This window comes from Capricornis sumatraensis, chromosome 1 (genome assembly GCF_032405125.1).
Source record: "Capricornis sumatraensis isolate serow.1 chromosome 1, serow.2, whole genome shotgun sequence".
Classification (NCBI taxonomy): domain Eukaryota; kingdom Metazoa; phylum Chordata; class Mammalia; order Artiodactyla; family Bovidae; genus Capricornis; species Capricornis sumatraensis.
This window is the reverse complement of record NC_091069.1, coordinates 85,280,005-85,294,720: the sequence shown is the minus strand read 5'-3', so window position 1 is coordinate 85,294,720 and position 14,716 is coordinate 85,280,005. Positions and strand designations below refer to the sequence as shown.

Below are 14,716 nucleotides of genomic sequence, written 5' to 3'. Positions count from 1 at the left end.
TCAGTTCAGTTCAGTCCCTCAGTCGTATCTGACTCTTTGCAACCCCATAGACTGCAGCACGCCAGGCTTTCCTGTCATCACCAACTCCCAGAGCTTGCTCAAACTCATGTCCATTGAGTTGGTGATGCCATCCAACCATCTCATCCTCTATTATCCCCTTCTCCTGCCTTCAATCTTTCCCAGCATCAAGGTCTTTTCCAATGTGTCAGTTCTTCGCATCAGGTGCCCAAGGTATTGGAGTTTCAGTTTCAGCATCAGTCCTTCCAATGAATATTCAGGACTGAGTTCCTTTAGGATTGACTTCAATTGACCTTTTTCTTTAATCACACATATACCAGGTTTTATATTTTAAGTGTCTCAAAAGTTCACCATTTCCAGAAGATAACTAGGGTGTAAAATTAATTTTTTCCCGAGGTCACTGAATTTGTTTCAGATACCAGCTGCTTTCACTGTAGGTGAAGGCAGAGCCCTCTCTTCCTACCGGGCTCCACTTCCTGGCAGATGTAGTGTCAGTGAGAGACGCAGGCCATGTCAGGAGTGGGTAGGCAGAGCCTGGGCTCATGCGCCACTCTTATGGCCCACACAAGTTACTGTCTTCCAAGTCTATTTCGAATGACAGTGCCTGGTCTCAACTCCACTGCTGAAAATGAAGATTGGATTAAACATTCACTGAAAGTAAGGCTGTGGAATAGTGTAGACTGTCAGGTTAAGTTTGAACCCTAGCTCTGTCACTCATTACATGTGTGACTTTAAACAAGATTTTTTTTCCCTTTAAATAACTGCATGAAGTGTGAAAGGGTTCTACTCCATCCTCTAGAATGTGGGAGGTAGCGTTAACACCTCCCACATTAAGGGCAAGTTAACACCACTGAACTCAGTTTGTTTATCTGTAAAATGCAGGTAATAATATTAGTTGTACCCATATGAAACTGCCAGTGCACAACTGTTTTGACCTACAAAAATGGTAATTTTAGTGGGTTCAGCCAAATCCTTATCAAATGGTTTATGTAAAGCACCAGGTCAGTGGCTAATGAGCACCCAACAAATCAAGGTCTCATGTCAGCAAAGGTCCCCTTTACTAGTGATCCCAGGCTCCCCAAAGGGACTGGAGGTCTCTGGCTACCTCGTCCTCTGGCTCTAGGATTAGACCACTTGATTCAAATCCAGCATTTTACTAGCTGTGTGGCCTGGAACAAGCGGTTTATCCTTTCTGAGCCTCTGCTCTCTCATCTTTAAATGAGGAAAATGGTACCCACTTTAAGTCAGTCCTGAGACAGAAAAGATAATGTGTGTGACGTTTCTAGCAAGTCCCTGGGCTCATAATGGGTACTCGATAAGGCATAGAAGATTATGTACAAATTTCAGGTGTATAACATTGTGATTCATGATTTTCAAAGATTATATTCAATTTAAAGTTATTATAGGGTCTTCCCTGATGGTTCAGTAGTAAAGGAGACCCAGGTTCAATCCCTGGTGCTGAAATATCCCACATGCTGCAGAGCTACTAAGCCCGTGTGCCACAACTACTGAGCTTGTGCCCTAGAGCCTGGGAACCACAGCTACTGAAGTTTGCATGCCTAGAGCCCATGCTCTGCCACAAGAGAAGCCACTGCAATGAGATGCCTGCACATTGCAACTAGAGAATAGCCCCTGCTTGCTGCAAATATAGAAAAGCCCGTGAAACAGCAAAGACCCAGTGCAGCAAAAAAAAGAAAAAATTAACCTCTTCTCTAAATAAATAAAGTTACTATAAGTGAAAGTGAAAGTCTCTCAGTCATGTCCAACTCTTTGTGACCCCATGGACTATACAGTCCATGGAATTCTCCAGGCCAGAATTCTGGAGTGGATAGCCTTTCCCTTCTTCAGGGGATCTTCCCAAGCCAGGGATCAAACCCAAGTCTCCCACATTGCAGGTGGATTCTTTACCAGCTGAGCCACAAGGGAAGCTATCGGCTATATTCCCCATGCTGTTCAATATATCCTTGTAGGTTATTTATTTTATACGTAGACGTTTGTACGTTCAATCCTCTATCCTTATGGTAACCCCGTTGGTAACACTGGTTTGTTCTATTTGTGAGTCTGCTTCTGTTTTGTTATCCTCACTAGTTTTATTTTTTAGGTTCCAAGCTGTCCTTAAATATTGCAGTGTGGCATTTAGCTCGGCACTGGAGTGACTTAAATAGCTTTGAAAACACTTTCTTCCAGGTCCTCTGGACCCCTCGGGTGCTGTCAAATGGTGTCGAGTTCTCACGGGTCAGTCCAGACGGTGAGGAGGGCTACCCTGGAGAGTTAAAAGTCTGGGTGACGTACACGCTGGATGGTGGCGAGCTTGTGGTCAACTATCGAGCACAGGCCAGTCAGACCACCCCGGTCAATCTGACCAATCATTCTTACTTCAACCTGGCAGGCCAGGTAAGTGAACTTGCCTCTGCTCACCTGCTGTAGTGTGGAGTGTCACTTGCCTCTTCTCTCTTGCAGTGAGCTTTGTGGAATGACCTGGGGGTGGTGGGGCTGTGACTGAAGAGACAAACCCACTAGGGAATTACTCTGGAGATGGGGTCACCCTTTGAGTGAGGAAGAGCACCCAGCAAAGCATCTGACTCACAGTAGCTGCTCAACAAATGGAAATTATAGGGAAGGGAATACATTGTGTAGCTTGTGCTGCCCACATGCTCAGACAGGTAAAACTAGCTATTTCAAGAACTCCCTCTCATCTGGGACTTCCCAGGGGGTCCGGTGGCTAAAACTCTGAGCTCCCAAAGCAGGGGTCCCAGGTTCGATCCCTGGTCAGGGAACTAGATCCCACATGCCAAAACTAAGAGTTCACATGCTGTGACTAAGAGTTTGCATGCCAAATAAATAAACTAAAATATTAAAAGGAAAAAAAAAAGAACTCCCTCTCCTCTAACTGTGACAAGGGCTTACATTTTCTTCCCCTATTCCACTCCTCCCCCTCCCCTAAAAATTACTTCTAAGTAAGGCATTTTCCACATTGGATCCTTGGAAACGTACTTAGCCCAGCCCCTTTTAGGAAATACTGCCAGTATTGGGGTGCTCCCACCGTACAAACCCACCTAAAGAGTGGTGTGAAGACACTGAAAGCCCCTCTTAGGTAATTCCTTCTAAACTACCTCATTCCCCGCTAATGGCAATATTTTAGCTTATTGAGGAAGCTATTACATGACACAGAATAAAAGGCTTAGCTAAACTCTAGATTCTGTCTATGACTTTCTCTTCACCTGAGAAGCTCATCATTGTTCACTATACTTGAATCACTTTGGCATGATTTCCTACCACAAGATGATGTTCACAGGCAGCTAGTAATACCTTGCATTTTTATGCTTTTTAGGAGTTTGCTGATGATCTGCTGATTTTTTTCTAGAGTCTTTTCAAATAGCATGAGCTAATTTGTCCTTACAGAATTTCCAAAGCTCTTCCTTTGAAGATAAGAAAGATGGTTCTTCACTTGCTCATTCCTTATGTTCAAGAACCATCATTCTTGAGATCTTAAAGGCAAACCAAAAAAAAAAAAAAGACAAATATGCACAAGCCATAAGAGGCTGCAGTCATAAGCATAAAACCCCACTTTAAAAAATAAGTTCAGAGAGAAACTCACAGAAATAACACGGAATATTAATGGTATTATGTGGGTAGCAGATAATGGTGATGTTTCACTATTTTCCACATTTTTGTAACCAAGGGGCTGGTCTAAAGGAATAGATTCAGAAATAGAAAGAGAAATTAGGTGTGAAGTATTACCTCTGCCTCTGTGTTCCAATGAAGGACCCAAAATGGGGAAGTAAGGTTCACTAAAGCTCTTTCTGTTTACCCGAGAGGAGGACCCTCCTGACCAGAATTTTCCACCCTTCCAATCCTACAAGGACTTGGAGGGACAGGTATTTCTAAATTTTTTTCCCCAGAGGCTGGATAGTTTCCCAGATCACAGACCCCACACAGAAAAGTGGTCAGGGCGAACTCCCTTGTATGTGCTGTCTTAGTAAGTACAGCTCAGATCCACAGCCATTAGCCTCAGGGGTGGGGGTGGGTGAGGGCCACCAGCCTTTGGAGCAGACACGTAAGAGTTGATGGGCAGTTAATCAGCCTGGGGTCAAGGGGTCTGTCTGAATTTTCAGAACATCTCTTGTGCCACCGGAAAAGCATTATTGTGTGTTCTTAACCTTCCCCAGGAAAAATAGCTCAAAACTTAATATTTAAAGTAATCAACTCATCATATATATTTTCTTTTTGTTTGTCTTTTAAATTTAATAAGCAAACTTTCGTCCTACTTGGGGGGTCAAGCTTTGACTCATCACTTCTAAGTTTCAATGTTGAAGGCCTAGAGACAGGAAAGCATGGTGTTTTTCAAAGAATGGAAAAGGTATGTAGATTGTAGATTAGTTGAGGTTTTTTTTTTCCTTTCTTATCTAATGTAAAAGTAAGTGAACTTAAAAAAAAACACAACTGAAACTTTGTCTTAAGAGCTATGAAAGCAGGCCTGGAGCAATTTGAGATGAAAAGCAATAGTTATGGTTCTGGTATGTCTGTGTAGGTATGTTATCAAGGACTCAAATTCTTCCATCATTCCATTCTGCTTTTTCAGTGTTTTTGTCTTCAGGCTTATCCCCTCATAATTACAAAATGGTTGCCACAGGTCCGTGAGTCACCTTTTCATATAGTCACATCCAGAGATTTTAAAAAAAGGACCTACTCTTTTTTTTTCATATCTCTAATGTTCCATTTTTAAGAAGAAACAAAACTTTTTCCAGAAGCTCCTCAACAGACTTTCCTCACATTTTGTTGGCCAGAGTGTGTCCTACGCTCTGCTTAACCCAATCACCAGCGAGGGAATTAGACAAAGTTTGCTCTCTGGGGCCCAGGTGGGGGTCCTATGCCTGAATATATCCTCATATAGGATGAATCAACTAGTCAGTGTTCTGCCAAGGGAAAAGGAGGGTGTTTGCTAATAATGGAGATGGCTTTTGGGTAGGAACCAACAGTGTCTATCTTGCTAGAGGTGATTAGAGCTGAATTAAGGTGGTGGTCATGGCAATGCACAAAAAGGTCTTTAATGCCCCATCCTAGCCATAGTCATCTCTAAATGGTTAACATTATTAATACAAACAGTAGCAACCAAAGTTAATGAAAGCAAACACTGAACTCAGAGATGGGCCTCAGTTCTGTTTGTGAATCAGCATTCCTTGCCAAGTTTTCATCAGCCTGGAAAAGAAAATAATCCAACAGTAATATTCCACTGGAGGAGACATTGCATTATTCCAAGTAAGAGAGGCATAAACTGAAAAGCATGCTTTCTTTACTGAAGGAATGTTACTGCTGTTTAGTGACTCAACAATTAAGAGAGTGGGTGCCTAGTTAGTGTTCCTTTCTTTCTCCTCCCAGACTTCTTCTCAACATCTTGGACTCAGTTTATTGGTCTGTGACTTTCATATGGAATCATTTTCTTCCTGCCCTATTGTTAAAAAAAAAAAGTGAAAGGAAATTCCTGACACTCTATTCATAATAGTAAAAAAAAAAAATTTCGAAGCAACCCAAAAGTCTGTTAATAGGAGAACAGATAAACAAGTGATATATTCATACAGTGGAATGCTACTCAACCTTGAGGTGAGCATTGAACAAATAATTAGAGCCAAAGAAAGAGTCCCAAATTCTCCTCAGTCCCAGGCACCTCTTCGGTGCTCTCAGTAGCCGAGGCATGAGATGGTGACACAGGGAAGTCACAGGAGAGAGACCCTTCTAGGCTGTTACAGCTATAGGCAGCGACGCAGGCCACTACCGTCTTGGACCTGCCTTCCCAGGTCAGATCAGGGTCGAAAGAAGTGGCTAAGAAGGTGTGGGCAGAGGCCTCTGCTCCAGCCTTGTTTCCCACCCACTCCTACCCCTGACCACTGGGACAATCTGAGAGGATCCTAGTTCCTCAGAAACAGCCTCTTGGTGGTGTAAATAAACTAGTCTCTGTCATGATTAGACGTCGATTCTCAGGGCCTCTAAAATCTTGGCCTTTCTCCTCAGGATGATTCCATTTGATTGTGCGTCTGAGGCCATCTCACCATAGAGTCTGTTTCCAGTTTATACCCAGAGCGCACTGCCTCTTTCTGCCTACTTCTCAGGAAACTGCAGAGCCTTCAATTTACCTCAGCTCAGGATTTCTCAGCCTCAACACTGTTGACATTTTGGGCCAGATAATTCCTCATTGTGGGGGTGGGGAGGCTGTCCTGGGCATGGTCGGCTGTTTGACAGAATCCATGGCCTCTTCCAAGAACTGATTCTCCAGGAGCATGACTGTCCCTGGTCATGACAATCGAACATGTCTCAGGACAGCTGTGGGGCAAAATCATCCCCAGTTGGAAACTACCGGTGTAGTTTATTTTTGAGCATTCACCCAGCAAAGCCCTCAGCTGCTTTCCATCCCACATCTTTCACTGGGAAGCTCTAAAACACTGCTATTAGGGTTTCCCTGGTGCTCAGTGGTCAAGAATCCACCTGCCAGTGCATCAGACACAGGTTAGATCCCTGATCCGGGGAGATCCCACATGGTGCAGAGGAACAGCCTGTGCACTGCAGCTATCGAGCTTGTACTTTAGAGCCTCGGAACCACAGTACTGAGCTTGGTGCGCCACAGATGCTGAAGCCCGTGCACCCTAGAGCCTGCACTCTGCGACAAGAGAAGCCACAGCAGTGAGAAGCCCTCGCACCCCAACTCTCTGAAACTAGAGAAAAGCTCGTGCAGCAGTAAAGACCCAGCACTGCCATAAATAAATAAATAAAAATTTAAAAAATTAACTAAAAAATACTGCTGTTAAAATATGATCCTTCTTGTTGGAAGCATATATGTGTATTTTCGTTTGCAAGCCCATTTGACCAAACTGTTCCCCATGAGAACCCTGGACAGAATGGGTGCATCAGCCCAGTCTTATGCTGAAGGAAGTGAGATTCCAGGAGGTTTAGTGACTTCCCTGGGCCACTCACTGGGAGCCAGGATTAGACCCCAGGCTTTTCTGACCACCAACTAACACTTAATGTACCAGCCTTGGACTCTGCCAGGAGGGCAGGCTGTCTTTATGGAGGAGCTGGGACCCCACTTCTGACTCTCAGTCTTCTGCTCTGTGGCAGGGAGTGGGGGACTTCTGGGTGGGAACTAGGCCAGAGAAGTGGAGACATGGCCCACCTCAAGTGAGCCTACAGGCGGTGCTTTGAACACCCAGCACCTGAGTGTTACAGGTCACTGACCCTTGCTCTTCTCTTTGCCTGGCATGTGAAGAGAGTAGAAGAAACCCCTCTGCTAATAAGTGAAAACCCTAAAGGCCTTCACACCACCATTGTCTCTCTGACTTTTCACTTTCATCATTCCATTCAGAAAAGTCATGCTGGGATCACTCTTGGAATCTTCTTTCAGATGTATCGGCTACTATTCTGAGCCCCTGCCTACCTAACTTAAATGAACATATTAGTCATTCTCATCGGTCAAATGAGATTTCTGAAGTTTTCATCAATACTTGAAATCATTTGTGCAAGAGAAGTTGTAAAGCAAATATATAAGACTGAGCATTAAATCTTCATTTCTTTCTCTACTTTTTCTTTCCCAGGGTTCCCCAAATATATATGACCATGAAGTCACTATAGAAGCTGATGCTTTTTTGCCTGTGGATGAAGTCCTGATTCCTACAGGTTGGTAAATTTAAACCTTTTATAGGAATGCAGAGCTAGGGTGCAATGTGAGAAACATTAAAACTTCATTTCCCTAAATATATTTCCCCTGTTGGCCTGACACAATGCTCATAGTTACCATGATTAGTCATTTATTTTGGGTAAGGTTGGGAGACCATGTAGTTAGACGCTCAAACCGTGACAATTTTAAGAGGGAAAGGGAATGCTGTTAATAATTAAGCCAAGCAACAGGCATACGCTGAGATAGTCCCAAACAAACTGGGTCAGATGGTCATCCCAGCTGAGCCTTAGACTTCAGAAAGTCTCCACTAAACTGTTAATCTGTTATTTCTTAGCACCTTAGCAGAGGGGAACTTACCTAAGCATTACCCTACAAATGCAGGACCCTGATAGAACATGTCATGGTTTTTTTGACAGAAGAGGAAAAGGCTGGGATGGCTTGCATCTTGAGTAGGATAAATGCAGGTATATCACCTCGGAAATACAGGGGAATGGCCTGGAAGAAGGAGTCCTGCATATTAGAAGGGAAGGTGAGGTGTTGCCAGAGAGGAATTTCATGGCGGGGGGGGGGTGTGTGTGTGTGTATCTGTGTGTTTGTGTGTCTCCTGGGTTAACTGAATTGAGGTCACTTTGGTTATTATTATTATTTGGGATCAAAAGTACCTTCGTTCAATAGGAAATCCATAGAGATAGAGAGTCGATTAGTGGTTTCCCAGGGGCTGGGGACAGAGGAGAATGGGGAGCGATAATGAGTATGAGATTTCTTTGGAGATGAAAGATTCTGGAATTGGATAGTGGTGATGGTTGCACAACCTTGTAAATACACTAATCATTGCTGAATTGTGCACTTTGAAATGGTATGTGAGTTATCTCTGTTTAAAAAAAGAAAGAAGAAACCTTGGTTCATGTGTTACCTCCAGGATTGATGAGTGTAATTTTGTACTAGATCATATGTGTACCCCCATCTGGCTCCAGGGGACAGATGGATGGCAACAAGATGACCTGCAGGGGTACTATTATTTGTGGCAGGTTATAGAAATTAACTTGGAGTAATTACCCCCAAAGCAATAGGTACATATTCTTATTGCGATTTTGTTAAAATCAGAGATAAGCTGAATGTTAAAAGCATCATCAAAGAAAGCTAAAATAAACAAAAATAGAGGATGAAGGGAAGGCAGAGCAGAAGTCTAGAAAGACAAATGCTTTCTTCATCAGCTCCCCTGATTACGATTTTTGGCATCACAGAGTTGAATGTTTTCCTGGCTCCAGGTTTTTTTCATATTTACCTTGGTCTGATAACATGTGTTATCTGATAAGGACATGGCTCAATAGGTAGGCTTGAGTAAGCTGGCTCATCTTGTCCTAGATGCAGAATTATTGCATTGGAACTCTTATATTGTGAGCTGCAAGGGAAAAATAGTGGCAGCTACTGTTTCGTGACTGATAAGTAAGAAAATGAGCTAAGTAGCTTACGAGCGAGGTGATGAAATAAAGGCATATTTCTTTCTGTATATTTATAAAATTTTATGTTATCCTACTGAGTTTTGATCAGATGAAAATCACACACAAAAATGCATAATTCATGCCAGGTGAAGATTATTTGTCATGATTGTAAGAGATAATTGTGGCAAAGCACAATACAACTTAACATGTAATCTAATCGACCACGTAAAACTCATGTTCATCACAGTTCTGCACTGCAAGTAGCTTTAGGTCAAATTCTCCCCTCTGTACTAATCCTGGACACCTGTGAAGCTGAGTAGGCTGTAAGAGCTCTGAACTTTCAGGAGGCGAGAGCCCAGGTTCCAGTCTTGGCTTGGCTATTGACTGGCTATGGGACCTTCAGTGCATGTATAATGCTTTAATGTTTAACCTCTCTAGACTCCATTTTTTTTTTTTTGCAAATAGGATGTTGAACTCAATCAGGGTTCATAAATTTTTATAAATCATACCCATAAATTTTATTTTAAAAAATTAGGGAAATTTTTCATTTTGCCAAGCTAGAAAGCTATTACAAATACAGAGCTATGAAAATTAATTGGGAATATATGCATGTTATATTTTGATTTAAAATTTTTAACTGATTGGGATAATAAGAAGAAGCAGAGTTAAATAGGCTACTTTTTTTTTTAAAAAAACTACCATTCATAGTCACCATTTTTCATAAAACAAAGAATATATTAACACCACAAAAATGGGAAAAATTTAATCTTGGAATAAAGAAGGACCTTTTAAATTGAATTTGTCTTACTTTGTGAAAGAATGTGATAACTGATTATCCAAATCTATCTAAGTTTTCTGGGGACCAGTGAAAATTCTATCATGTATTTGTGATGTATTTGTGATTGTGATGTATTTGTGAAGCCACTGTGTACTCAGTTGCTTCAGTGTGTCTAATTCTTTGTGACCCCATGGACTGTAGCCCACCAGACTCCTCTGTCCATGGGAATTCCCTAGCAAGAATACTGGAGAGGGTTGCCATGCCTTCCTCCAGGGGATCTTCCCTACCCAGGGATCAAACATGTATCTCCTGCATTGGCAGGCAGATTCTTTACCGCTGAGCCACCAAGGAAGCCCCATACTCGTGATTAAGAACGAACAATTAGTCTATAAAGTCACTTAGAACTCTTACAGTCTGTAATTCTATAAGGCTCTTAGTATATCATTTTACTACCATCTTCACCATCCTTCAAATTCATTAGAACTCTGTTATGTAAATAAGTTGCAACTTCAGAGCTCATGAAAAATTTATAATTTTCTTTTGCATAATCATACTTTCAGCCGGTCCCTCATAGATTATATCTGTTTGCCCAGTGGCACTTAAACTGAAATTAAGGGATATTTTCTTCCTTCTTTCTCAGAAATGCTTAAGAAACAACTATTGTTACTTTGGAACTTCCTCCAAAAAGGGCGGTAACTTCTATTCTCCCCTTCAGTGATATAAGATTTTACATGTCTGGCCCACTTTCAGCCAAGAAGAAATCTGTAGGAGCTCAGATTACATTTCTTTTTCAAACTTTTTATTTTATATTAGAGTAGAGCCAATTAACAATGTTGTGATAGTTTCAGGTGGACAGCAAAGTACCTTGGAATACATATAAATGTATCCATTCTCCCTCATCTGACTCTTAACATTGACCAAAAGCCCACAGGCAAGTGGCTTAACTGAGGCCAGTCCAAAGTCATTTGGTCATTCCGAAATGCCGCCCCAATTTTGGTAATGATGGTGGGTTTTGAGGCTCTGTTTACCTGGCTCTGAAGATGATGGACTTCTAGGGATGAAGATTAAAAATTTCATGATAGTTTTTGTTTCTGTTCTGGGAGTGTTATATGGTTTAAATATTCACTGAAATATGCTTCTTCTTAGAAATAAATTTTTCTTGCCCAATATGTGCTTTTATTGCAACATGAGAAAAAAAGAAAAAAGCCTCCCCGGTGTAGCTGGGCTCACCAGAAATTGACTGGTGGAGGAGTCAAGCCAGAATATTATCCACTAACCTGGAAAATAATGTCAAGATAGATGTAATTCCTAGAAAGAAGAGATGAGAATGAAATAAATCTTGGAAGGGCAAGTAGAATTTTGCCAGGTAATGAGAAGGAGAAAGATGTTTTGGATGGAGATGGACAAGAATGGGCAGTGCAGGAAACAGCAAGGCTGTCCCCAGGGAAGTGCTGAGCTTCTGAAGCATTCAGGGCATGCTTTTGGTGGCAGAAAATTGTGGATGGATCAGTAGAGGTTTGTGGGGGCCAGGTCACATCTGCACCAGGCTCTGGTATGGCTGCAATCCTGGGTTGACCATGGATGACCCTAAGCTTGCCTGGGGTTCAAGGGCAATTCACCTAGGACAGAGTCACAGGTGTACCAGGTATTCAGCCAGAACTGGGCTGCACTGAACCCCAAGCCCACTTCCTTGAGACATGCTACAAGAAACCTGTTAGACCAGCTGCACTCATTAAGAGCTCTGGGAACTGATATACAGTAAATGGCACCCCACTCCAGTACTCTTGCCTGGAAAATCCCATGGATGGAGGAGCCTGGTAGGCTGCAGTCCATGGGGTCTTGAAAAGTCGGACATGACTGAGCGACTTCACTTTCACTTTTCACTTTCACTTTTCACTTTCATGCGTTGGAGAAGGAAATGGCAACCCACTCCAGTGTTCTTGCCTGGAGAATCCCAGAGACAGGGGAGCCTGGTGGGCTGCCGTCTATGGGGTCACACAGAGTCGGACACGACTGAAGCGACTTAGCAGCAGCAGCAGAGACTGCAGTCGTGTTGAAGCAAAGGAAGATACTGTTTCCCTGAGAGATGAAGTGAGGGTTTATAATAATCATGGCTGGCATTTCAGAGAGCACTTTATAAATAAAGAATCCATACCACAACCCTATAACCAGGTTCTGCTCATTGTTCTTATTTAATGGAAGTGGGAACTGTAACAAGGAATCTGAGTCATGTACTGAGGAGCACTCAGTTAAAGAGCAGTGGAAAGCTGGGGCTCGAACCCAGGCAGTCTGGTATTAAACCTGAGGCTCTTAACTCGACCTGTAGCCTACGAATGGTTAGATGTCAAAGAACGTTCTGGGAGACGGGAAAGGAAGAAAAGAGAGGGAAAAAAAGAAAAGTCAATTAGTTTCTTGACTATATAGATAGCCAGGATCACCATATAACCAAGAAACAGAAAGCTAGGAATTAAATAAATAAAGCTTTGGATAGTTGTCAGTTCTCATTCTTCTGCCACCTTTTATACAGGTGGCCTCCCCACTTCTCTCACCATTTTCCTTCCCGTTTCTCCTTTTTGTCACTCTATATCTGCTTTTCTGCAAAGAAAAGAGATGACAAGTTTGTTCAAAATATTTACAAAGAAAAAAAAGAGAGAGAGAAAGGTAGAGGCCAAGTCTCCATCTTTTGTGGCTGTTAATTTATATTTGTTTTTCAACTCCTTCATAAAAGCTGTAAGCTGAGCTCTTAAGGGACATGCTTATGCAGATTTAAACTTTGGAGGTGTTTGACCTTGGTTATAGACCCTCAGTAAGTAACTTTTCAGGTAATAGGAAAACCCATTGTATGAGAAAGTAACACCTCTTACTGTACAGTAGTTGTAATACTATGGCTGAGCTACTCAGTAAAAAGGAACCTTCCCCTCAAGTATGTTTGGGGTAGAAGTAAAGTCCTGTCCTCCATTTTGTTCTTCTCAGTCTTACTAATTGGGTGTTATTTCAGAGAGAGGAAAGGAATACCCTGACAGAGAGTTTCAGGGAACCAAAGCAAGCATAATATGATGAGATCCCCTCATCTTAAACTTACAGCCACGTTTATTGTTTTTTTCTAATTTTATTTTTGGCTCCACTGGGCTTTCATTGCTGCGTGAGGGCTTTATTCCCGCTGCAGCGTGTGTGCTTCTCCTTGCAATGGCTTCTCTTGTTGCAGAGCAAGAGCTCTAGGGCACGAGGGTTTCAGTAGCTGTGGTGCACAGGCTTAGTTGCCCCACGGCATGTGGACTCTTCCTAGACCAGAGATCAAACCCGTGTCGCTTGCATTGGCAGGCGGATTCTTAACCACTGGACCACCAGGGAAGTCCTATAGCTGCCTTTAGACCTCTTCTACAGGCAGGGCGCAAGGACCTCCAGCAGCCTTGGGCACCTGTTTTCCTCCTGCCTTTCTTCCTGTTGACAGTTTTGGGAGGACATATAAAATGTCTTCAGCCCTTTCTGTCAATAAAGCGTGGAAGACAAGAGCCTGCACTATGTGGCCTCTTCATTCTTCCCCTTTCTCTGCTCTGGTAGAAGGCTGTCCTTTTCCTCAAAGCCCACCAGAAATGCCCCAGCAAGTGTGAGGCCTGGTCCTTGCTCACAGGCACCTCTCTCCTGCACCAATAGGTCTCTGCAAGGCTGAGAGCTCATTTCACCTGTAGACCAGGAGCAGAGCAGCAGCTCAGCTGTCAAAGCTGGGTTTGCATGTCAGCAGTTAGTGGAGCTTAGCTTCTTCTGAGCAGCTGTTTTTCTCCACTTAAAAAAAAAAATGTGCAGCCCATATAGCATTTGCTACTGCTTAGGATGGGCGCATACTCTGTTACCTGAGGCATCTTCAGCTCTTCTTGAGAATGTTTTTGATGTTGTTGTCAGGGCTGTCCCTGCAGTTTCCCAGAGGTGAAACTCCTAGAAGCTATTTACCAGGAAGAACAGGTGGAAGTCTCCAAAGACCCAGCTCTGACAGGTCAGATATTTAGCTTCAAGGCTTGAATCTGGTATCCTGTCCTGTGGCAACAGGAAGAAACCGATCCTTGGTGCCCTGCTTAGGTTCTGAGCCAGCTGAATGTGAGCAGGTGAGAAAATTCAGCCCTTCTTTTCTCCAGGGATTAATTCATTCCCAGGGTTGTAAATATTATATTTCATCCTTTTGCCTTACAGAACTGTGAGACTTGGAGGCGATCTGGGCCGCCTGCCCAGCAAGACTTTATGATGCACACAGCACAGTGCAGAACTAAGCATGTGTCTTTATAGGCATTTAGAGCACACAACTTTTTTTTTTTCTTCTTCTAGTTTTGCTATTCTTTACTCCTAGTTGTAGATAAGGAATTAAGTTAACAAAGTGAATGATTTGATTTGCCTCTTAAAGTAACATTAGTAAAGTCTCATCTTATTCTCTTCCTTGAGATGGATACTTTTCATTTTTATAAAATGAAATCCACCCTGTCCCCCAGCCCATCTGTGTTCACTTGCAGTTCTCGCTGCTCTCCATTTTTGAAAGCTCCTTCTAAAATTACATGAAAGCAACCCCATTTTGACAAAATTAGAACTGGTAGGAAAGGCTTACCACGAGGCTGCGGAGAGAAGCTCAGCAAGACGTTTGTATTTTATTTCAACCTCTCTGGGTTCAACCTACGATTCAGTTGATTTTATAATTACTTCCCTAGGGCAGGTCTAAGTCTCTGACCTGGAGAAATAACAAATCCCAAAGTAGTCTCCTGGTTCAAAGATAGTGCAAATGAAGACTGTTTTGATCTACGTGTTTTAATCTTTGCACAGCTTCTTACA

At 42.6% G+C, this 14,716-nt stretch overlaps 1 protein-coding gene across 1 annotated transcript in view; it reads left to right on the top strand.

Annotated features, from left to right (window-relative positions):
• Positions 1-14,716, top strand: part of GALM (galactose mutarotase) — a 53,854-nt gene that overhangs the window by 12,960 nt on the left and 26,178 nt on the right. Inside the window, exons 3-4 of the mRNA XM_068975276.1 lie at positions 2,206-2,412; positions 7,602-7,683. Coding sequence (XP_068831377.1) covers positions 2,206-2,412; positions 7,602-7,683 — 289 coding nt within the window. The remainder of the gene's footprint in view (positions 1-2,205; positions 2,413-7,601; positions 7,684-14,716) is intronic.